Source organism: Molothrus ater, chromosome 1 (assembly GCF_012460135.2).
Source record: "Molothrus ater isolate BHLD 08-10-18 breed brown headed cowbird chromosome 1, BPBGC_Mater_1.1, whole genome shotgun sequence".
NCBI lineage: Eukaryota > Metazoa > Chordata > Aves > Passeriformes > Icteridae > Molothrus > Molothrus ater.
In genome coordinates, this window is record NC_050478.2 from 35775022 (window position 1) to 35800867 (window position 25846).

The 25846-nt window shown below is 39.8% G+C and overlaps 1 protein-coding gene across 2 annotated transcripts in view; it reads right to left on the bottom strand.

The window, feature by feature from the left end:
- Nucleotides 1-25610, bottom strand: part of ANKRD28 (ankyrin repeat domain 28) — a 120170-nt gene extending 94560 nt beyond the window's left edge. Inside the window, exon 1 of one of the 2 annotated variants that reach the window (XM_036400088.1) lies at nt 25544-25610. In XM_036400088.1, coding sequence (XP_036255981.1) covers nt 25544-25570 — 27 coding nt within the window. In that variant the 5' untranslated portion in view covers nt 25571-25610. Of the gene's footprint in view, nt 1-1485; nt 1578-25543 lie in introns of those variants that run through there. The other variant, XM_036400079.2, reaches the window with a different exon arrangement.
- Nucleotides 25611-25846: the final 236 nt, after the last annotated feature.

Consider the following 25846-nt stretch of genomic DNA (forward strand, 5'->3'; position numbering starts at 1 on the left):
TTAAAAAAAAATATATCTGTAATTTCAAATGCAACAATGATGTTTAGTCTGGAAACTGGGACATCTCCCATATTTGCCATAAACCAGGACAAACATATAAAATGGAGTTCAGAATCTGAAGCAAAATCCCCAATGTATAAGAAATTACAGCAAATGCAACTTCAGGTGCAAAGCTAAAACACACCCATGGCTCTAAAGCAGTAATGGAAGTCTACTTGTGTTCTCCTAAAGGCTTCCATCACCAGTGACCTGCTCAATCAACCTAAACCAATTCTTCTCACGGCCTTCTACAATCCAGGTACTATCAAAATAAATACAGTTAACAAACAAAGTGCTGCCACAAACCAGATGACCTCATACAGTTTAGTTGTCGAATTACAGGCATCACATCCTGACAAGTTTCACTCTTTTTTTGCTTATCCATTTTATTTATATGCCAAAATAGGTAGTTACAGTAGTTGCCTTTATCCAAACACATGAAGGACAGACACACTGCATACAAAACACTAGCTCAAGGTACTCAGTGTACAGGTATTGGGACAGAAGTTAATTTTCTTCACAGTAGCTGTAATGGGGCTGTGTTTTAGATTTGTGATGAGAACCATATTAATAACACAGGGTTGCTTTACTTATTGCTGAGCTATGCTTGCACAGCACCAAGGCCTTTTCTCCTTCTCACAATGCCCCACCATCTAGCAGGCTGCTGATCCGAAAGCTGTAAAGGACAGAGCTGAGACAGCTGACCCCAACTGACCCAAGAGATATCCCACGCCATATGAGATCACACTCAGCATATTAAGATGAGGGAAGGAGGATGAAGAGAGGAGTGTTTGGAGTGATGGCATTTGTCTTCCCAAGTAATCATTATGTGTGATAGGGCCCTGCTTTCCTTGACGTGGCTCAACACCTGCATGTCCACGGGAAGTGGTGAATGAATTCCTTGTTTTGCTTTGCTTGCATGCACAGTTTTTGCTTTCACTATTGAACTGCCTTCATTTCAACCCATGATTTTTCTCATGTTTATGTTTCTGATTCTCTCCCCCATTGCACTGGTGGAGAATGAGCAAGTGCCTGCATGGGGCTGAGCTGCCCACCAGGATCAAACCAAGCCAGAAAATGGCAGAATTAAGGTAACATACAACCTTGATATATTTTCCTTAAATAGAATAAAGACAGTGCTTAATTACACATCCCCACTACTTTGGAAGTTAGGAGGATAAGTGTTTTTTTTGTTTAAGAAGTCTATCCACAATACCAGTTCTAAACACTTTGGATATTCCTTTATAGGTTAGTTCTGTAAGGGGAACCAATGAAACTTACATCATCAAATACACAGTGGATTTAATGAAACTTACTTTGGATTTAATTAAATTTACTTATTTGGTATTTTAATAAATAACACAAGCACTTGAAGAACATTAGGAGAACAAGGAAATACACAACAGGAAACAGAGCATTTAATAAAATTATACAGAAGCGTCTTACCCTGTGAAATGCCATGTGACTGTGGTAGCCTTTACGCACCATGAGACAGGAACACTTACACTGGAGTTGAAATGGCCACAGGCAAAATTAATTCCTAATTTACAGGAAAAAAAATTCAGAACTTAAATCCTCTTTCACTAAGTTTAAATATAACCCAATATATCACATGCTGGCTATATTTTACAGGAACAACTACTGTCACCTCAGAAGTAAACGCTTTATTATGCTAAAACTGTTGCAATAGTTTACTGAGGCAAACAAAACTGTACCTTGGGTAATTAATTTTTTTCTTTTGCAAAATAAGAAGCACAGCTGGCATATTGATAGGTCAATACTTGGGGATAGAACTGGCAGCATAGTCAGGAACACGTGACATTTCCTGTGCCAGAGAGGAGATCTCTGGAAGCTTCAATGTATTTATATAAACTGTTTTGGTCTTCATTGCTATTAGGTTTTACTGACGGATTTCCTCTCTGTGGACCAAAACAAGTGAATCACTATTTTCCTCTCCTCCTTCATACATGATATTTACAAAGAAAGCCTAACTTTCACTGATGCCTCCCTTCCATCTGAGGGGGGGCAAAAGGGGAGAGCAGGGAGCAAACCTCAGAAGATTCAGCATTCATAGTTAAGAGTGGGTATAGAAGGTAAATAGCAAGGTAGCAGCTGTGGCAAGCAGGTACAGAACAATCCAAAATAACTGCATGATTACAACATTGTTTAGATGAGTCTTAATGACAAATTAATTACTCAGGTCAAAACACAATCCTCGGTCACCTTTCCAAAGTGGGTGGAGTAGCACGTGACATATTCAGCCCCAGCAGAGCCAAGAACAAAGAGGAACTACTGCTGTAGTTACATGTCCCCAGTGTTTTCTTTGTGCTGTCACTGCATTTACCTTACTGTCCCATAAGCTGACCTACAGAGAACAAGTGGCAGAAAGCTAAAACTTTTTTGCTAATTCAGCCCCCAAACTTGCCTGCTGTAAGATCTGCTGAACAACAGTGCAAGAGAACAGCCAGGAAACTCCCAAGGGAGAGATATAAAGGGAGACTACCTTTTCTAGCAAGAGCTTGAAGTCTTTTTAAACAGCACTTAGGATGGATTTGCTAATCTGTGCAGATGTACCTTGGCTACTGTCTCATGTACAAATCAGACCTCTAATCATATTCCCTAATCATATTCCCAAATAATGCTGTAACTAAAGTCTTAAACGTCTTCACTTTCTTAGAAAAAAAGTATAATTTCACTGCTCAGCAATTTTTATAGCACTCAAGTCTGTAAGAATGAGAAGATAAAGAGTATCAGTGGCAGTATCAGTAATCAGTGGAAATGTAAAATCTTGTCTCTAATTTCTGCACCCCACCATCATTCCTGTCCACACCCAGTGCCCAGCAGGTCAAATAGACAGCACACCTCAGATGTGTGAACAGCACGGATGTCAGGTCACCCCCAGCACCTCATGAATACCCCACTCCATCTGCAACAATCTCCCCTTAAATGCACCAACACCCTTTATCCTACCAAGCAAAGCAAGTTTTGTATAGATTAGCAAATAGGGAGGTATTTTGAGTGTTGCTTAGAATATTGGTTTAATATACTGGTTATTTTTGTAAAATTGTTCATCAAAAGATACTCTGAAATGTTTAAATGTAGGATTCAAACATTATTTCTATAATACATTTTGATCTGCCAGATATTGTTTTTTGATCTCAGCATTTTTATACTTGATGTTTATGCTCAGATGTGTGCTTACATTGTATTGTTTCAGTTTGAAGATTATTTCCAATCATGGAATCACAGCATGGGTGAGGTTGGAAAGGACCACAGCGGGTGATCTGGTCCAACCTCCCTGCTCAATCCTGGAGTACATGGCACAGGATTGCAAACAGATGATTTTTTAATATCTCCAGTGACAGAGACTCCCCAATAATTTACAGAATCCAGAATATTTAAACTGAACAGCAGAATGATGGGGAGAAAAAAAGCTTAGCTTTGACAGTTCTTTTGTCCTACAAATTTTCAGTCAGACTTTCCAAGCAGTCATGTTATTCTGAATAATAATTTGGAATATTGTATTTGAATGTACGAGGAGCATAAAGAAATATTCTAATTTTTCCAGTCTGAAAGAAAAGAGAGTGATTAGTGGAAATCACTGTTAAAACAAAACAAAACAAAACCAGAAAACAAGAGCAGAAATATCAAACCTTGTCACTTGGTGGCAGCACACCAAAGAAAACCAAAACACTTGAGCAAGACCACAAAATTGCTTCCCAGGACATATTACTTTAATATCTCTCCTACAAATGCCAGAATTCCTGGAAGGCTCTAGTCACTTCACATATCCAAGGCAGGCATCTAAAATTTTAAGACTACTGACTTCACATTCAAGGAGATACTAAAGGCTCAAAATTAAAAGGGCTTTATTTCAGTCTTTTTGACATGTTTAGAGGTTCACCTACCTCCACCAAAATTGCCAGTAACATGCTAACTAGTATTCCCAAACAGGTGCAAGGCTGAGCAAGCAAACAGAAGCAATACTTGAAAGCCAACAGTTCTACAAACTGAACAAAATAGGGGACCCTGAGTCAGATGCACCATGGATTTGGATTTCATGCCACCAGAAAAGGGCTGACAGCACACCAGAAAAACTCATTACAGTCCTACATCTCTTCCACCAGCTGAAACTCTTGCCAGCATCACACATGAAAGGCAACACCACACACAGTAAGTACCCAACAGTGCTATTGTAGTCAGTGACAATGAATGAGAACTGATAGTCTTCACCCATTTAAATAATTGATGTTAAGCAAAGGTTAGATTTAATTAAATTAGTAATATTTAATAATAATTAAATAATTTAGCAAACGCTTTCAAGAAACATTTGAAACTACTACTACTGAAGCAGGAAAGGGATGCAATGAGAACACAAAGATCTGCTGACTTCCTTCTCTGAGTAATGTTGTAGCAAAGTGTCATTTATCAAAGGGCCAACAGGATGGTTATCTTTTCTCTCAAACTGGTCTTCTACACACAGATGTACAAAGACATACAAACTATACAACGTCTTATTTCTGTAACCATATGATAAACAGCTTGGTTTCACAAGAATTCTAAAATCTAAAATTTTGTTTTAGATTACTATTTGTAATCTACGTGCCAAATTTACTAATAGGATTACCATATGCTATCACATCATTAACTCACAAGTTGCAATGACAGTCCTATTTTCTCTATATTAGATCTTTATTATTATAACTACAAGATTTAAAACAGACAGTCATTTCTTAATAACAATTCCATACAAAAGCAACTAATGAAGTCTTTATAGTACTGAGGAGTTTTTGTACCAAACATAAGATGATATTACCCAAACAATTGATTTCTGGAACAAAGAATTTCAGCTTAAAAGAGCAGAGTACTCGTATGCAAGCTTCAGGGAGGTGCAGGCATCAGTTTAAGCCAAGCATTAGGAGGTAAGTATGACTTGTACCACAGAAGAGTGACCACAATAGTTAAAAATATTAAATAAATTCAAGAGGAGAAGATAAGCTCTGCCTCCTTTCCCCCTACCTAACCAAACAGCTTACTGTTGTCTAGCATACATGCAGTCTGGTAGGGCCCTTCAATTTTATCAGCTTCATTAAAACTCCACTTTCAGCAGGACACACATGAAACAACAGCCTAATCCAGCATTGCAGCAAGGAGATAAAATGGAGACCAAGGGAGAGAGATGAAAGTGAACACAGAAAGCAAGAGAAACTGCAGCAGTTTGCCATCAGAGGGAGTACGAGCTTTAAACAAGAGTGTTCAGCTTCTAGGTGGGAACAGACACACAGTTCTGTGATTATGAACACCTACACAGGTTTAAGGGAGGGCTGGTCCTCCAAATTCTTATTGAGACACAGCACATATGTGAAAAAGCTGCAAGAAAACAAAGCTTGTGTTGAAAAGCAGAGCTGCTATACTATTTTTACAAGTAGAAAATAGGATACAATGGGATAATGAAAAACAACTTCAAAGTTCTGCCCATTTAAATTACTAATATTTTTAAAAGTTAGGAAAATGTGCTCCTGATCCTTTTTTTCAGTAAATGTACTGCCTTTAAAAGAAAAAAAAACAACATCCTATATCACAACATGGAACTTGGTTTTGGGCCTGACTTAAATGAAAAGGGAAACGTTAAACAAGTAAGGCACAGGACTACTTATCAATTTTATCCCAAACTCTCAGCTCCACTTCAGTGCTGTTCAGTGCCAAATGTGCCTTCAACACACTGCATGCTCCTCAACCTTACCTGTAAGAGCAGATGCTCAGCTGAGGCATGGAGAAAAAGAGGTGAATGATTCTGTGTAAAAAGAAATAATAATCCACTACTTCCACCACCACACACAGGTTTCTAAGATTTCTTTTTTATCCCTGTTCCTAAAGAGGAAAGATAAACCATTCAGCATATTTAAGACTGCCATACAAGGTCTAGACAACAATGAAGCACTATCAGACCCACTCTGTTTCAAAAAGGAAAAATGTTTGTCCATTTATCTGTGTCCCAAGTTGCAGAATACACTAACCTCCCCATACACTAGGAAAAAACAGTTGTCTATATTCCAGAGGTACTGAAAAAGTCGCAGAGTAGGTCTACAGTACCTCACTGTATTTTCTACATCCAAACAGTGGAGCCATTCATTTGCTCATCTTCATTTTTCCCCATTTAAAAGTGGTCTCAGCAAAATTAGCAGAGGTCTGGCACCTTTTAAAAATAGTGTCAATTGCATTTTAGGTAGGGGAAATAAAAAAAGAGACTGCTTCCCTAATTTTAAAAGGAAGGTGATCTAAAATCTGATTGAATCATAGCAAAATAACTCTCGTTGGGGTGCTGAGAGGGAAACACGCTTTTTCACAGGAATCAAAAGCTAGAGGCACATACTTGGTGTTAAGTACGTTGCCTGCTTAGGACAAGTGTAAATGAGTCATACCATCTGTACTCACATTCAAATGATAGTCTGGCAAGATAGCAGGGATAACACAAAGCAATATGATGCTCTGCTCTTAATGCTATGGATGCAGTTAAGCTGGGAAATAGAGGGAGACTTAGCAGTTAAACTAAGAACTACCTACAGTGACAGACACTGAACACCTTATTCTCTGAATTTATAATTAGTTGTAGAATGCTACACAGAAATCAATAGTACAGAAGTACCTACAAACTCATATATAACAATACTGCAGAGGCTGATTAATGCTGTATTTCAGATGAATATTCCTATCTCACAGAATAATGCAGATAGGCTCAAAGTATAAATAGATTGGAGCAAAAAGTCATTGTGGAACATCAATAATTCAGAGGGAAGCTATTTAAGATAACCATTTGTTATAGAGACAAGACCAAATGCATTGACTAAGGAAAAAAAAACAGCCTGAAAACAACAGAATCAACACTGGCAAGCAGCCTTCTGAAGCAAGTTGTGCTGAGCAGAGTAAAAGCAATAAACACATTAGAAGAAACGAGGAGCTCACAAAGGTGCAGTGTGAGACTAATCTCAGCAAAGGTGGGGGAAGTCTCATCCAAAAAGATGCCTCATGGCAGCATCTGAGCCAGGGCAGACAAAGCCACCACCAGTGTCTGGAGCAACGTGCCACAGAAAATTGCCATTCCCAAAACAGCTGGGTGGGTGGGGGACCCAAACTCATGGAAGTCATAACCAAGACTTATCATGAAACAAATTATTAATACTGGAAAAATGTGCCAAGTTCACGTGTCTTCAGTAACTCTTTTAAAAAGTCCTGGAAAGTCAAACTGTGGGAGCCTGAGCTTACCAACAATTGTTTTAGTTGTAATAAAAGCAATATATTTTAAAGTGCAAAACTAAGCTTTCCTTTGGATCTCAGGATATGTAATTTAACATATGTAGCACTGAACCCTCCATCTTTTACATCTGATGAGTATCAGTGGTACCAAATTATGCTAAAGACTGTTTCAATGTAGCACAGAGTTTATTTATCATGGTTACATATAAACTAGAGTACGTACAGGAAGGACAACAAGTTCTTCCCAAGATATTCCTCAATACCTTGGGGGCTGGAAGGAGGAGAATTGACATCCATCTGCTGTTCCAAAATCCTTGTGATGATTTGTTTATATTTATACCAAGCTTTGAGCAGCATAAATGTACAAATAATTTAAAATGGTATCTCACTTTCTCCTTGTTTTCATGCCTTCATCTTTTAATTATACGAGAAAACTGTTTACAATCTAAAAAAAAGATCACCGATGTACTTATGATGGTTTACTTACTTGATCCTCTAATTTTTTGTTGGTTAAAATCAGGCATATTATTTCAGAGCTTTCTAGAGGTTATATTAACAGCATTTACAACTCCCAGCAGGTTTAGCAGCAGCAGCAGATATTCACAGGGATGTCTGTCCCCAGTAATCACAGTTCACAAGTAGGTACACTAACATAAAATCAATACCATTAACATACACATGCAGCTGTGAGCCAAGCTGATTTGAGGGGAAGGAGGAGGATTTGAGGGGGTAGGAGGATGCTATCCCTTACTGTTTCCTCAGTGACTACTATTTACCAAGGACAACCACGTGGAGGAGCTTCACAGGCAAACAAAGCAGTAATTCAAGCTGTTTCGTTATGAATCAGCAGAACTGTCAGAGATCATATTTTATTTTTAAATAAAAGTAAATTAAAAGCCAGATTTAATAGTTCTCCTGATGTTGAATCTGACTCTGTGATTTGCTATTCAGATAAAAGCTTTGAGCTTGAACAGTTCCCTGGCATAAAACAAGAGGTGAAATAACGACCTGACAAGCCTGAGGATTTGTGAACCTACAAAGCATCCCAAATGACGTAAGTGAAAACACGTGTTGATCCTCTGATGTTCACACCACTGTTAAAAATGAAAAATGATCAAAGCAGAAGAGGAATAAGATCCTCTAACAAATCCAGAAACCTTTACCTACATGTTATTTCAGCATGTGCACATGTATAATTTCGAACAATAACTACTTATACAAAAAGCCATATCAACACTGAAAATTCTTATGACATACACCTTAAAAAAACCCACAAACAAAGTAGTGCAGCTACTGCACTCAGATGCAGCTATGGCCTTCATTTTCACTTTTACTATTCTTTAAGCACTTCAGAGATAATTTCCATTAAAAATTTGGGAAGAAGGCAAAGCAAGCAGAAGATGAATTCTGATCAAACTTAAACATCAAAAGGACAGATAGACAATAGCATTTCTCCTCAAGCTGAGAAGAAATCTTTACATTTCACACATCTTTTAGCAAGGTAATTATCTGGATAAAAACGAGGTGGTGTGCTATGAGTCACAGCAGTTCATACATAAATCAACCCATTAAGAAACTTCACAGCCAGGACAGACTTCTTTAGAACCTACAGCTACTCTTCAAAAACACTGTACATAAGACAAGAAAAGAGTAATGCTTTCTATTCTGAACAGATGCCTGTCACATTCAAAGAGAAATCAAGAAGTGATGTTCATAGACATTAATATCAGAAGAAAGCACAGGTGTGCAGCCATTTGAGTCTATGTTTGTCCATAGCAGGTTACCTGTCAAAGTCTACAGTCACAGAAACCTCAGTGCTTAAAACACACAGGAGGACTGAAGAGTTAAAACCCTCAGATTATGACTGTGGAACAGAGACTTTCTAGTATACAGCAATGACATATTTCAGAACATCCATGGCAAGACAGCAGTTAAAAATGGATATTGGGTAGAGGGAGGAAAGAATTGCATACTTTAGGTATCTGCCAAGGCACAGAGATTAAACTTGATCAATAGTATTTATAGGATGGCAGGGTGGAAGTTTGTGAGGTCATCTTTTACCAGCACACCACCTTTAGGAAATTGTTTCTTGATTTATGGGTTTTAATCATTACTATTTAATTTTCATGTATCTGAATTTTAACATTTCCACTCTACCAAATACAAAGATAGGAGAAACAGGAAGAACGGTTAGGAGTATTTTTGATAATACACATCCATCAGACAGAATGATAAAACCTAAATGCTATTTCAAACAAAAAAGTATGCATTTGCAAAATTAAGTTACAGGCATAAAAAAAGAATGCCTACTGGAAATATTCAGCTCATGCATTAACAGAAACAAGCCACCATAAGTAAAAGCTTCCTTGGAGTTGTTTCTCCCTCCCTGAAAGAAAACAGTGCCTTTAAAAGACTATTTTTAGATTAATTTTTGAAAGCAAAAATAGAAGTACATCCAAATGGCCTCACTGGATCTTTAATGAGGAAGTGCCATAATACACTGGGAATAACAGGGCATGCAGTCATTTCTCTATTCCCAGGGCCAGCAATGCAAACAGCAATTGTCTTCTTAATCCTATTGACTAGGCCTTTAAAAAAAAATTGGAAAACATAACAAAATATATGGAATAAGCAGCTCTTTGAATAGATTTAAGAATCTGCAATTTCATATAAACACTAGCACACATGGGGTGGTGTGGTCTTTATCAGCCTTGAGGCTATTGTAACAGGACAAAAACATGTTTTTAAAATAGGAGAGTCAGAATTCACTTGGAATAGAGGCATTCCACATAGGTGTGTCAGAACAAAGCTTTGAGATTTTAACACTGCTAAATGATACACAGCTTTCATTCCCCAAAATGCACAACAGTAAAAGATAACTGGCCAGTAGACTCAGACACATTTTCACATATGGATGTAGCAGCACTTCACCTTAGAAGAGGAGTAAATCAGTCAACTGCAAGTCAAATATTTGAGTGAAAAACAAGATCCACATTTTCCAGTTCACTGTAATTCCATAGGAAACACAGAGGGTACTACCACACACTTTAGGACTTTCTTATTCAAGGGAAAAATCCAGTTGTTTGGACAGGACACATGGCCAAACATGTGCACTCTGTCAATTGCTTTATGCGCACTCCTTTATGTGCACTCTGTCAATTGCTTAAAGCTTAAATCGTGACTGCCACTTCCACATAATTGAATGAGGCAAACTGGCATTCTTACCTGCCAGGCACAAGTGCCACAGCAGATTCACTACATCAATACAGCCTGCAAAGGGAAGAAAATCAGATGCCTCTGACTGCCAGAAGTCAGTCACCTTTTCTATCTGACCTGAGGACTGCTGTACATAAGAGCACAGTTTTGGAGTTCAGCAAGATCTGACCATTACAAGAAAAAAAAAGGGTAAGTTTTTTTTAAAAATACCATTACATTTCAGTTCGTGGAACACTTCAAGGGATGAGAAAAAAGACAGGTTAACTCTTACAGCTTGGTGGACACAGACATTTTCAGGAAAATGAATCCCAACCAAGTCATGCCATCAATCTAAAGAAGAGCACACAAACAAACTAAGACCTTGCTCAGTAAAGTGCCATTACACTGACTAAATAGAATTCACTTCCAAGTACGTTTGCCTACATACAATTATCTAGGTGCAATGCTCTTAAACACAAATAAAACAAGTCAGATTTTTTCTTGACAGACAAGAACCCGAGAATTGTGCCACATGAAAATTTCAAGTTTTTCACTTATTCAGGGTGAAGATAGGGGCCAGATGGGAAAAGATTGTGAGAACACATCTGTTTTTTGAGGAAAGACTGTGGGAGCTGGACCTCTTAGGTTAGAGAAGACAGAGAGGGGATCTCATCAATGCTTATAAATATCTTAAAGGTGGATGCCAAGAGGATGGTGTCAGATTCTTTTCAGTGGTGCCCAGTGACAGGACAAGGAGCAGTGTCCATAAACCAAACCACAAGAAGTTTCACTTCAACACAAGGAGCAGCTTATTTTCATTGAGGTGACAGAGCACTGGAACAGGCTGCTCAAAGAGGTCGTGGAGCCTCCCTCTCCAGAGATGTTTAAAACCCACCTGAGTGTGTTTCTGTCACCTGCTCTGTGTGACCCTGCCTTGGGAGGGGTTGGACTGATATCTCCAGAGGTCATTTCCAACCCTAGTGATGAACACACCTTCCAACCTTCCAAACACAGAACAGCAAAATAATGTGCACTAAACAGGGTGTAATCCAGCACACCAAAACCAGCCACAAAAGAAACCCCCTGTAAAATGATTATCCTAGCATCTCTCCACAAGATCACCAGGTGTGACACTCTTCAGAACAGACAGCTGATTGCTTTACTAAGACTTTTTTAAATTAATCTCTACCTGTGTTGAGAAGAAGGGCAGATCTGGGCAAATCAAAGTGAGTTATCCTGAGTGCTATTTTTGCTTTTTGGACGCACTTAAATACCACATGACAACCTTTACACTGCATTAATTACTTTAATGCACTAATTACTTTACTTTTATTAATTTTGCTATACTTTCTAATTTGTGATTTTATCAGAGCAGCTAACAAAGACAGAAATTTAAAAAAATATTTTAAGTTGTTTTAATTACATGTGCCACTAATTAAAATCTTCCAAAAATATCCTGAGTTAAGTAGTCCACAGTATTTCCTTCATAGAACGACAGTTAATGAGCTGAATCAATGACTTGGGGGTGGCCACAAAGTCTGTCAAAATTTTAGGGTTAGCACAGTTCTGTCAGACTTCACTTCATAGCAGAAGCTTTTATTTTTCCCAGCTTCTTCTGATTTTCAACACTGAACAGACCAATTAAGAGGGGTAATTGTAAAGAAAATACCATTTGTTCCAGAAGAGGCTACTGTCTAATGCTGCTTTCAAACAGTGAGCTTTCACAAACTCGTTCCAAGTGCTTAGCTCATGACTTCCGTTCGTGAAGCAGTCTGAATTCAATCCTCTGGCAAGAAATATATACTACTTAAGTGCTATTTTTTATAATTCTTTGAAAGCAAGTAGATGCTATACTTAAATCTTAGCAAGTTATATTCATATCCTTTCCTAATGTAATTTTTAAATCAAAAATTTCCTTCCTGTTCTCTATGTACTCAAGCTCAAACATTCCCTTGAAATTCCCACAATCCATGCCAATAAACCACACTGAAAATAGATTAACCTTTTGTCTAGTCTTATCACTGAGAACCTTTGTACAACATAATACAAAAAGCACAACAAAAACTACTCTGTATCTTCTATGAACATGGAACATAAAGTACAGAATAACAAGAAATTTGCCATAAAGGTAACTTAATTTGCAGCACTGACTCTGATTTTTAAACACTAATAGCTACATAAAACAGGTATTCTCAAAACTTTGCATACTTTTAGTAACTTGGTTTATTTCAGCATAGCAAAGAAGATTCTGCTATCTTCTCATATTCTGTCCTCTTACCAAGAAAATCTATAATCTGATACTTAGGTAAGCTGTTTTAAATATCAAACTATGTTTCCTATTAACACTGTACAAAATAGTTCTTTATTTAATGTTTGTCATTCTCATTCCCTCTCCCACCCTTCCCGTGTTCATTTGTTTATGTTTTACATTTTTATGTCACCCATCTGGGTTTTGACACCTACTAGAAGCAGCCCACAGCAGAGACAGCTGACCTACTGAGAAAGCAGCTCTTGAACAGCTGCCTATGACTTTTAGGCTAAAATTAAAAAAAAAAAATTAAATGGTGCTGATGACCAGCTTTAAGAACCACCCTGAAGTAGGGGCTGTAACCTAAGTCTTCAAAAGCATACAGGTAATATGTAGGCAACTGTTTGTTTGGAAACTGTTAAGAACATTTTTATTATACCCTAATATACTGATAATTATTCTCAGTGCTTTCTCACAGTCAAAAGACATGCCAAATTTGTTTGTTTTTTTTTTTTTAAATGAAGCTTTGTAGTTTTACCATTGCCTATTCCAGAAAATAAAACCAGTCAGATGAATGGCCTCATCCCTGATCTGCTGAATTAAATGTTATTACAGCACAATCAAACCCAGAAACAGAATAAAGTAAGGAACAGTCCACCTTGATAGATAAGGTTTTCATTAATGACAATTCAAAATGTTATCTTCTCTAGTTGCTGATAAAAATATTTGCACAACCGGTGTGCTTATGTTGTGTATTCATACAGCTATACGAGGTGATGTGTGGAATAATAAACACTAACTACTATTTTCTGTTTCCATTTCCTATTGAGCTGAGATGAAAATTTTTCTTCTATTCCAGAAGGCTGCAGTTTACCCTTAGAGTGACATGCTTTGTTAATTACTATTTGTAGAGTTTATTTCAACTTAGGCATCTATCTATAAGCGTGCTTTCATACTAGATATTTTCCTACCCCAAACACATATCTCTGTGCAGGGAGATAGAGGGATCACTAGTCACAACAGGCATGACTCCAGGCCATCACTGGATGGTGTCCAAGAATTAAAGCTGCACACATAAGAGGCACAAATGTTGAAGGGCCCTCTATCCATACATGTTTCTATGAGAAAAAAAGAAGTCTGCAGCAAGTTCAGACTATTTTGGCATATGGTTTTCAGATACATGGACTTCCCAAACATGGTATTATGCTTTCACTGTAACCTCTTGAGAAGAGATGGAAGGCAAGAGAAAGTCATTTTGGTGTCATTTTCAGAGCTCCAGCTGTAAAACTGACTGGTAGAGCATGTGATCACCCTAAGAGGGGGAAAAAGCAACTTTAAAATGCTGCAGGAAAACTGACACACTGTTGTCAGATCAGAGATGGGAAAAAGCTGAGTATCCTGACAGGCAATGCATGTGGTAAACAAGGATGTTACAGTGGAACTTTTCTTCTTTTGGAGTTTTCAGTCAATATAAGTCAACATAGTGTGTTATAAATAGAAGCAGACTTCTGCAGACCCTAGGTTCTTTCACAGTTAAAGAAGAATTCACAACCACACTCAAAGCCCAGAACAATCAAGAACCAGACACAAAAATCAAGCCTGTTGTTGAGTTTTCAAACACATTCTAAGAAGTTTAAGACCAACAGCATCAAAGTTACTCAGAGAGAAAAGTCCAAGGCAGACCACAGTCAAGTTTCTCCACTCACCTCCAGCCCCCAAACCCAAGGACACTTACACAAGGCACATCATCTGTGATTACAGGACATCTGACACAAAGACAGACATTAGAGTAAGTTTATATGATACAAAACACTCATTTGTACTTCCTACTTTGGAAAACTTCCAAGAACAACTTCACAGTCCTATGCTAAGCTAAATAATTTGCCTCTCCCCTCCCTTTTCACCCATTTGCAGAAGAATGAAAGACTGCTTAAGCTCAGCTACCACCTAATATCAAACTGTGGCCTTAGGCAATAGATTAGAAGCCAGTGAGTTTCAACCATTATTGTTAGAAACCTTGCAAATGAAAACAAAAAAACTAAAAAAACAACTCAAGGAGAAGCACATCATTAAACTCCATCCTAAAATTACAGAACTCTAATCTTTCATAAAAATTGACCTACTCTGCTGGCTTAAAAGAACAGGGTTGATTCAGGCATGTACTCCATTTCTCACACAAGCAGTCCTAACCTACACCAGAAATACATTTGCATTCAGTAGTTCATCTATCTGTATTTCCTTCTACTATCTGTCAGCTGAAAATGTTGGCACTCACTGTGGTAGATAATTTCCAAGTCATATAATTAGCATAGTTTTGGCTGTTAATTAACCTCTTAAAAGAAAAACAGAATTACGAGAAAAACATACCCTAATGTTTCTGTCAGTATTTTAACCTTGCTTGTTACAGGTCATTTTCATTGCTTCTTATCTAGTGAAAAAATCAAGACAGTGCAAATATACACCAAGGAATTGCACCTTACTTCTGCAGCCATGCTACACAGTGAAAAGTACCAACTTGGCATTCTGAACAGGCATCCTCTGACAACACAGCACTTCCCAGGTAGGCAACATGTCACTGCACTCCACACAAGAGCAGGTCACGAAACCTTGAGGTCAAATGATGTAATTCCAACAATTCCCCCTCTTTTCTTCAATTATCCATCCTACTTTTACAGGTTACTTTTCCCAAAAAACAAGGCATGTGTCAGGCATCATAAAAGGAGCTCTAGTGGGTAGGACAGTCATATATGTATGACTATATATACATATAAAACAAACATACATATGAAAACAAACACCAGGGCTTTTTTGGACACATCTAAAACACCTGTATGTCAGTAAAGATAATAAGGGTTGCCACAACATGGAAGGCTGAGCTCCAGCAGACACTTCTGAGATCTTTTCTGCAGATACATTAATCCTGTATTTAGGTTCAGTTCACTCTGGCCAACTGCTGCCACCAGATCAAGCTTCAGGCCTGCAGGTTTTATTTGTGCTTGTGGCCATTGCAGAGCCAAAGAGCTAATTTTCTAAAGAACTTACTCCAGGATAACAGGTCCCAAACAACTCTGCAACACCTGCAATCAACAAGGAGGAGAGCCCTGCTAATACTGGTGTGGCAAACTTCCAGGGACGGGGAGCTGAACATCTCTGACGGTCTCCAAAGCACCGCTGGCATTGCTGTTCCTCCTGCCGTTCAAACTGATACTGTTTCTCTGCCTTATGTAAGCTCCAGCAGAGAGCTTTGCAGAAACATATCTCACTGCTCCCCCATGCAAGGGGTGGGATGTCCAGACAGGAAACCAGTGTGATACCCTAAATGTGTGGGATATTTTGTACAGCCATTGCAGCAGCAAAAGAGAGCCTTCCAGATGACAATAAGGCTAAAATGAAAATATATAATCAACAATTTTTCAACAGTCATGGCAATTTTTCTGCAAAATTCTTCTAATACTTGTGGACACAGCCTCATGAACCATGGCACTTCTAGTAATTACTCTTGAGTTATATATGCAGTAAGTTTAATACTTAAATGATTACAAAAGCAGTTTTAACACATGCAAAGTATTACATTAATTTTATCAACCTTCAGGTGTGAAAACCGCATAAATAATCTGTTCAAGTGCATGCTATAAAAAATATCATTTTTTAATTATGGCTTGCTAGATGTTAAGAGTTTAAAAAAAAAAGGGAAGCAAATTCATGATATGCAGTCAAAGTCCTTTCAGAGATAAAAGATATGGCTGCGTGCAGCTATATTTGCCCTTCCAAAATAACAAATTTGGTATACTTGATCAAAAACCATTTTTTACATCTCTGGGTGTAGAAAAACAGTAGGAGGCATCCTCTTCTGTGTATTATTCACAGTGTTAGTTTGAGATTACAGGTGCTGTGAAAGTTCCCTTCCTGTGCTGCAAGAAGTTGCAGTAGGTAGAAAAAGGAATCAATATCTTCAAGTCATTGCAAACACAGCTCCACAGGGCAGCTGGATACATGTTGGTTTTTGGATGATCCTCGACTATGAAACCTGAAGTTCATCAGAATAGCATTGCTGTTCACTGATGCTGACAAGCTGGGATATCCTAACCTTTTCTGTCCTCCTGGTTCTCTCTGGTGTTCTATAAATCCTCTCTTCACCTTTCCTTTTTGCTCTCATTATGAAAGCATTCAAAGAACTCCTCTCTTGAGCTCTGTTTCTTGCGGAGTAGATTAGCTTGACTATTTACATCCCTGATTGCAGTGATTATAATTTGCTAAACTTATGGTAAAAAAAGAAATGTCTCTGGACAAGTCATAAAATATTCTTTACTTGAAAGGTTTTATTTTAATAGATTTACCATTCTGTAATCTAAGTAGTGTTAGATAATAAACTTTAAATGTTCCTGTGCTTGTGGATGGAAAGGAATTGCAAACAATATCAGTGGGTAGGACTGGAAGAAATAAATGAGTTGATTACTACAGGATCAGTACTGCTGCAGGTCAGTAATGGCCTTTGCAACCTTAGAGGTGACAGAAAAAAGAAGAGAAAGTGTTCTTCTACAAGTACTCCTCAATATTGAAAATTATTCCCCTGAATGAAACAGCACTGTTAAAAAAAAAAAAAAAGGTAACAGACACAGCAGAGCTATAAAACAAAATACAGCTCCTGGAACTGAGACAAGGAGCAAAGGAAATAAAAGCTATCAGGCAGTACTATTACAGGGTTCTGATTTGGCAAAGACTGCACAGCAACACAGAATTAAGCATAGACCTCTTTCTATCGATCCTCATGTTTTAGCCAACACAGCAAGAACAGAACAAAACTCTACAGTTAGCAAGGGACAGAGGAGAGGAGTGAGGAATGCCATTAACATGCTGTTTCTGAAGCATCCTTCTACCATGGCTTGGGACATTGCACTAATTTGAAACAATGAGTAATAATGTAACCAGAAAAACAACGCTAGCATTTTGTTTTTCTTCCTCTTCTGATTTATGTCTTTCCTTTTAACCTACCAACAATACTTTGTGGGGACACACTGGTGAATGAATGAAATGTTAGCAGACGCTACACAGAGATCCGAGACAGGAAAGACACATCAAGTGCTCGGGATGGAAAAAAAAGACTTGCATAGATTATCTGCCCACTCTCATGAGCAACTGACAGAAGAAGCAGATGACCTGAAGATAGGACAGGGAAGGAGAGAATAACAATTACCCTAAATATGGTAGAAAACTTAGTCTGCAGCAATGGATTTAAATTACTTAATGATTTATTAGTTATAGATTATGTTAGAATATAAATAACTACAGAACTTCCTGAAAATGCTTTTCACTGCCCCCAGGTAAGCTGACTATGACACAAGAGGCTCCTTCATCTACATGCTGGGTAGATCCCTGGTCTATTATGCTGCCTGCTGTTTGATGATCAGGTTCCTGATGGAAGGTTCAACTTCCTCCTTTCTCAAGGGGACCAGCATAGATGGAGCTATCAAAATAAAAACAAAAAGGAGGACAAATAGGAAAATCTTGAAACAAAACACAGATTCATCATGATTGCTAGAAGTTCTGTAAGCTCTAAAAAAGGCTTGTTTTGGTCTCAATGCTTCAACTAACTGTAATTTCATTTTCATTTTGTCATGCTGACTGTTTTTGCTTGTGCTCCCTTCTCTTCCTTCATTAAGGCAGTGCTGTATCTTCACTTTGCCAAAGTAAAACTCAAAAAAAATCCATGCTTTCTTCTCTGCACCAGCTGGACGCAGGTACAGGACTTCAGCACAAAGTGAGAGTGGACCTTAAGTATAATTGCATGACTGCAAAATTACCAAGAATGACTTATAGGCAAGTGCTCATCATCTTGAATTAGACAGGCCATTAAGTGAAGTTCATTGTCTGAGTATATGGAAACATTAAACATTTAGGATGACTTCAAAACAGTTCAAGACACAGTCAGAATTAGACTTAAGCCATGTAAACAGGCAGTTACCTACAAAACCTGAACATTCAGGAAGTTCTAACATGAGTCAGTTTACAATTGTACACACTTTCACCCCCATCCAGGTAACTTTAGTTCTGAAGTTTAACAACATAAGCTTGAGTTGGTTTTTTCTTTTTTTTTTTCTTTTGCCAGATGCCAAGCATTTGAATAGGCAGACTTCTGCTTCATCCTTCTCAAATTTATATACCATTTCAGTAACTTACTGAGAAAAATATTTGTTCTCAGGCTGCCCTAAATAGGTAGACTTTATTCACGAAGAAAACAATCTACTTACACAGTACTGTTCACTCAATTCACATATATACATTACAGTAGAGATAAACAATGAAAATCTCAGGTTATATTCGGTTCACAATAAAGAGTATCTCATTATTTAAGGACAGAAGTCATCAGCTAAGTTATTAGCTTCAGCTGACAAGCAGTTTCCTAATCCACAAGAACGCTACAAACCAACTACTTTGTCCCTCTTTTATTTGCATATCACTGCTGGTGCTTCCTCTTCATCTCTCTGCACCCACACAGCTGGCTACAAGTCTCATCTTCCCTTCTCTCCCAGCTACTCAGTCCCACCACTCTTACATTAGCTCTGGTTTCTGAGCTGAAATGGGTCAGTGCTGTATAATTCATCAACACCAGAATCACAACTGAATTAACAGAGTTAAACCTGTATATTGCCACCCCCTGGGAAGAGTGCTAATGTCTTTACTAAGGAAAGAATAACATTCCCTGATATTTTGGAGCTTAAACATTAAGATTCTTTTCTCTTTGTACAAAGGATAACAACAAGACACCTTATTTCAGATGCATTGAAATGCCAGATGAGAACTTGTCTTCCACCCCAAACAACGAAAGGAAAACAAACCTCCCAAAAATCAGCACTGTAAGCATGCTCCCAGTGATGTACTGCTTTGTTTACTTTTTTATTGATGTGAAATGTTCTATGATTCTATTGTGATATAGGTTATTTAAAAACAAATATTATAAATAACTTTGAAACAGTTAGTCACTGTAACTAAGGCAACGAGTCTCCCACTCAATTTCCAGAAATAGGAGTAAGGAATAGAGGTAAGAACAAAGTAAAAAGTTGGCAGGAGCAAGAAAACAAATCATCAGATACTAGTTTGACCTCAGGATGGCCCAGCTGATTAGAGAATAATATCAGGTATGGCAAATGAGAAATAAACTTGCTGACAAAAGATGAGGTGGAGAATATGAAGTATATAATACCAAATATATTTAATTTCAACAATGGTATTCCACAACCCATTTCAGTGAATGGAACAACCCTAGGAATCTGGGAAAATAACAATCCATGCCAGAGAGCAGACTGCTAGTTCAGAGCCTCAACAGCTACTAGTTTCCTACAGGAATCATCTTTTCTTGTGGATGCTAAAGAAGTCACTTTTTCATAGAGATGTGCCCATTTGCCTCATTTTTCCCCTGATATTTGCCTCCAAATAATGGTCAGAAACCTTCGATGCTATCTACATGAATAGACCTTTATATCCTCACAGAAGGCTGCTGAGTCAACAGGATCGGCCTTGAGGATCTGACTGCAGAATCAAGGCTTGCTTTGTTTCTCCCCCACCTTTTTTTTTAAAAGGTTTATTTTCTTGACTGAGGAGAACTGCTTGTTCACAAGTCAAAAGTTCCAAAGTTATCTTGGGGCAATCTGATCCCCCCCCAAAGGAACACGTGGTAGAACCAGGCTCTCTCAACACATTCTAATGGAAGGGCTGGTAATTACTGCATATAACAAGATAAACAGAGTTCAAGTTACTCAGAGTTGTCCATCAGCTAAAGAAACTTATCTTCTCAGCACATGTAAGTTCTTAGCCTGGGAACAAGAGAACTAACAGTAAGACTTTGGGTGTCCTGGTAAGAATTACAATTTCTTAATTTAATTATCTTGTATGCACTTTGAAAAGATTAGATGCAAATTTTAGGAAGAACATACAAGGCACAACAGAGTACGAAGAGATGGTTCTTAGCTATTACAAGATTCATGAAAGAAATTATTGGTTTTTTTTAAAGAGTAACTTTAAAGTAACTTCTACCAAAAAAGTCAAAAATAAAACACACATCTCATTAGCCTACATCTGAACAGAATTTGTAGAGCAATACCACATAATTCCATTCCCACCATATCCCTCCCTCATTGAACACCAGCAGCTCCTTTTCATCACCACAGGAGACCATTCCTCCTCTTAGTGTAACAAGGAACTAGTTGGGACATTTATTCTTGGCATAAATTCTAAAAGAATGAAGTCTAACGCTGGCAGTAATGAAAATAGCAACCATAGAGGCATTCAGAGCCTTCACTATGACACTGCAAACATTTGTTTAACTGCCAATTGAACAAGATCCATCTCAGCTACGAGAAAGATATAAATGGGCAATAAAGAAGTCAGTGCTCTCACTGTTCAAGGACTTTAAAGATAAGTGGTCATCCTAATATCCTCATGCAGTTGTTCCTACTCAGATCTCTATCACTCATATCTGACTTATGGAAATAAATGCACTGCCTCAAGCACAGTCTAGCAGTCACACAGGAAAATCCCATACAAAATCCTTCCACATGCCCATCATTATTAGCCCTAAGACATCTTCCTATTACACATTTAAGATTCAGAGAAAATGGGAAATGCATAATATTAAAATGCTTAATATTAAAACTATGATGCACTGAAAGTAAAAAAAAATAAAGCTTTACCAAATAGAATGACACTGCATCCAATGAGTTTTGCCAGAAATAGTTATAGAGCTGCAACACTAGAGAAAAAAAAAAACAAAAAAAACAAGCCAGTTTTGATTCATTTCATACCTTTCAACAAAACTCTGCTGAGATGTAGGCTTATGTGAGCCTAAAAGATGACCTATAGGCACATATACAGGTAAGGCAAGTAACAGAAAAGGAACAAATCCCTGGGCTGTTGGGCAATCCAAATTTCACCTACCCGCTAAGAAAAACTAAGCTGTCAATTACCTCTTAGGTGTAAGAGAGACTAATTCACAACGCCTTAAAGTAAGAATGTATCTGTTCTGGGAAACAGTGTTCCTACAACCTACGATTGCATAACAAAAAAACCCAGAGGATAGTTAGCCTTTCACACCTAGCTATGCAGAGGTGAGAGGGCTTTCACACAGGAGACCAAGGCAACCACTATGGATACCCACAAGCAAAATACTCCTTTTTTAGCCCCACCCCATACCTTCCCTTTCACACACTCCCCCTAAATGGGGAAACAACCAAAATATTGTGATAAAACATTAGAGACCCTTGACCTAGCTGGACTGTCATTGTAGTTTCTAACAGCAGTGTAACACAGCATTTTAGGAAGAAACAAACTTTTCAAGGCTTTGTCTCACTTAGCATTTGTGTACTTAATGCAGCATCTCATTTAGAAGAACCTGGTATACAAGCATCAATATATGAAGACAATACGAAAGCAAATAAACTTAAGAGCAAATACCTCAATTATAATGTATATTTACCATATTTTTCATCTCTACCTTGAATAGTTTAACATTCAGAATTTGCAGATTTGCTTCCTTTGTTATCAAACAAAACCTGCACAACACTGCACAAAAACCCAAGAGCAATGAGAACAATCTACAACTTCTAATTTGACACTTGAATGATTGCTTTTCTATACCTGAGTTACAATTTGCTATTGAGCATTACAGGTATCAGCTTTGCCCAATACAGTTCAATTTAGCTTTAAATGCAATTTTTGCAAACATGGCTTATGAGGTTTTTTGATACCTGATATACTTTGTAAGCAAACATAAGTCACTTCTGAAAGTGCAGTGTACACCCTCAATTATGTCCAAACTTTGAAATATATTCCTACCTGGGAGGATGGCAAAGCAATAAAGCTCAAGTAGCAACACAAATGTATAGACAATGTACTGGCTGGCTGCTTGTTGGACCCAAGGAAAGGCCTACTTTTCACAGTTAGTGGAAAACCTGCTTTCTGAAGGTTAAACGTGTCAAATCAGCCTCCACAGACAAACAAATATTTGAGCTTCACAAACACATTAAGCATCTGCAGGATCAAAGTTTTGTTTATCAGGTACTAAGTAAATTAAATCAAGCAAGCGGAACTGGGATTTCACCCTCTGAGCTCAACTAAGAGCCTCAAAGCAGAATTTCTCACCTCGTTGTAACTTCCCAAGCACTGCTTTGACACCAGCTGGCAGTAACTTGAAAAACTAAGCAAGTGCAAGAAAACACTAAGCTTCTTATATGGCATAAGTCTGCCTGTCCCCAGCATAATTCTGACATTTAACACAGAGCCCTTCTACATTTTCAAGGAATAAAATCAACAGGTTGAATTTGGAAAAATAATCTTGATAATTCCACTTAAATAATACTTTAGTTAATAAAATTTTTTTCAGAAAGTTATTAATCTGACAGCTGAAGAAAGAAACTAGCAAATCACTTCCCTTCTTCATACCAGCTGAACAGTACAAACAACAGAGCAGCCTTTGCACTTCCCTGTGAAGCACAGCCACCACTGAAGACAGAGTCACTCTAAGGACTACAAATGCACAAGACAACTTACTTTATTCTGACCAAACACACCACTATGGAGCAAAGCAATATCAAAACAAGAAGCATGTTTCATGAACGACTGAAGAGGAACACCTCTGCTCCCACACAGTCCCACAGGCTGGTTTTCATAAAGAGCAGGTGCTGCCTCACTCTCGGTACAGCATCCTCAAGTCAAGACATCCTGCAGCACACTGCAACAGTGACCTGCAGGAATGCTCTGTACGCCAAAGCTGAGGGATTTCATGTTAACATCATTCCTCATGACTTTCTGGCATTCTCACACTGTTATAACAGAATTCAGTTTGAAATAACTGATTTGTCAAGCAACTGGCACTTTAGCAGCAGAAATGCAGCTGCTGCTAAAAATCACTCCCCCTACAGAAGGACTGTCCAAAACCAGCATTCCCTTCCTTCCCTCCATCCCTTCCCTGCCCTAGCACCCCCTCCTTTATGTGAAAGAATACTTCAATTCCCAGTGTATCAATTCCCCTTTACAGATCTGTGAAGCCTCTTAAAAAATCCACCTTGTGCTTCTTCTGGATTAAAACTTACATTATGACAGAAGTTGAAAGCCCCACATGCATTACTCTGTCAAACCAATGGTCCCACACAGTTCAATATTTCACTTCAACATCTGTCAATAGCAGGATCCTTCCCAGAAGAAAAGTTCTGAAATACAGTACTGTCATGTTAACAGATTGATAATGGGGTTTTTGCTAATTATTTTGCAATGAGTACTTGCAGAGGGGTTGTAGTTCTTGGTTTTAACAGAAGGGCTTATTTAATAGAAGGGATGAACAACTGCTTATTTCTGTGGGAAGTCTCCCATAGAAGAACAGCAACAAATCCTGAAAGAAAATCTAACTCAAAGGACACTGTCTTTCAGATCCACAATTGTTGCTGATTCATAGATGAGGTTCTAAAACAACATGAGACTTCACACAAAGTTTACACACAACACAGCAGGACATAAGAGATCTCAGCCCCATATCACCAAATCCTCCTTAGAACAAGTCCCGAGGGATCATGCAACCTAAGTGTGAAAACACAGATGTGTATGTAACTAATGAAAGGACTCGCAGGTAAGGATGGGCTGATACTGATCAGCATAACAAACAGACACAGAATACCAGCTGCCTTACCACCCCCAAGTTTCTACAGGCTTTTTTACTGTGGGGCTTTTTTTTTTTTTAATTTCTTTTTTTTTTTTTTTTTGGAAGGGGGTGGGGTCTTCAAGTGTTACAGTTGGTTATCTTTAAGGAAGAGTAACAAGGAGACCCACAGCAGGATGTATGAGTTTTTTACACGGAATTTGGCCTCGCACACATGAAAACACGAGAAGATACCATTCCTAAGAAACATCTTTTCATAGGCGGCAAACTGGCAGCGCAGACCCTCCCACCTTTGTATCCTGATACCGCACAGGAGACAATAGGTAGGACAGGGGAGACACCAGGAAAGGACAGAGCAGCGAAGACAAGTATTTTACACCAGCTGGGATGGAAACCGAAGAGCCTGGCAGACAAAGAAGGGTGTGATGTGACGAGAGCAACAACCCACTGAAGGCACCAAGAACCTCCTTCGCCTTCAGCAGGGGAGCGCGGGCTCGGGGAAGCTCTGGCATGACCGCGGCAGGCGAAAGACACGGCGGCCGAACAAAAGATTGTAAAGGCCTGGAAGGGAAAGGTGGAGGGACGAGCAGGCGGCTCCCGGGCACGTGAAACTGCGCAGGGCAAGGGCCGGCTCCGGGTCCGGGGGAGCGGCGCCAGCTCCAGCCCCATCTCCCGGGCACGCCGCCTCCCGCGGCAGCCTCCAGGTCGATCCCCTCACACCGGCCAGCTCCTCAGGCCCGGCTACCCCGTCCAGAGACCCTTCCCTCCCCCAGACAGGCGCGGGGCAGGGCTGGCCCGGGGGGAGCCCTCAGACCCACCCCCAATCACCTCTCCCGGGCTTCCCCTCCGCGCCGGGGCGGGGGCTCGGCAGGGACCCGCAGGCGATGCGGGGCGAGGGGCGGGCGGGCTGCCGCGGCCACCTGTTCGGCCCGGTACCTGCGAGGGACGGCGGCTCCCGCCCGCCCCGCGGGGGCACCGGCGCCCACACCGGGCGCACATGGCGCCTCCCACCCAGCCCGGACCCCAGCGGCGGCAGCAGCCATGCTGCCTCCCGCTGCCCGCCGCCTGTCACCCGCGCACGCACGGCAGCCCGCGGCGGCGGAGGGCGCGCCCGGCGGCCCCGGGAGGGGCGGAGAAGGGACGGGAAGCTCGGGAATGCCCACCTGCTCGCGGAGTTTCAGGAACACCATGGCGAGCGAGCGCGCGCCGCCGCCTCCGCCCGCCGCCAACGACTCCCGGCTCCGCGCGCCGCGCGGCCACGCCCCCCCGCGGCCACCGCCCGCGCGCCGGCCGCGCCCCCAGCCACGCCCCCCGCGCCCGCCGCCACCACCCTGCGCCGCTGGGGGCGGGGCCTCCTCGCGCCCCGCCCTCCAGGCCCCGCCCCGCCGCTCGCGCCCCCGAGCAGCTTCCTGAATGAACCCGCCCGCCCGCACCACCAAGGGCCGCGCTGATTGGCCCTCGGGAGG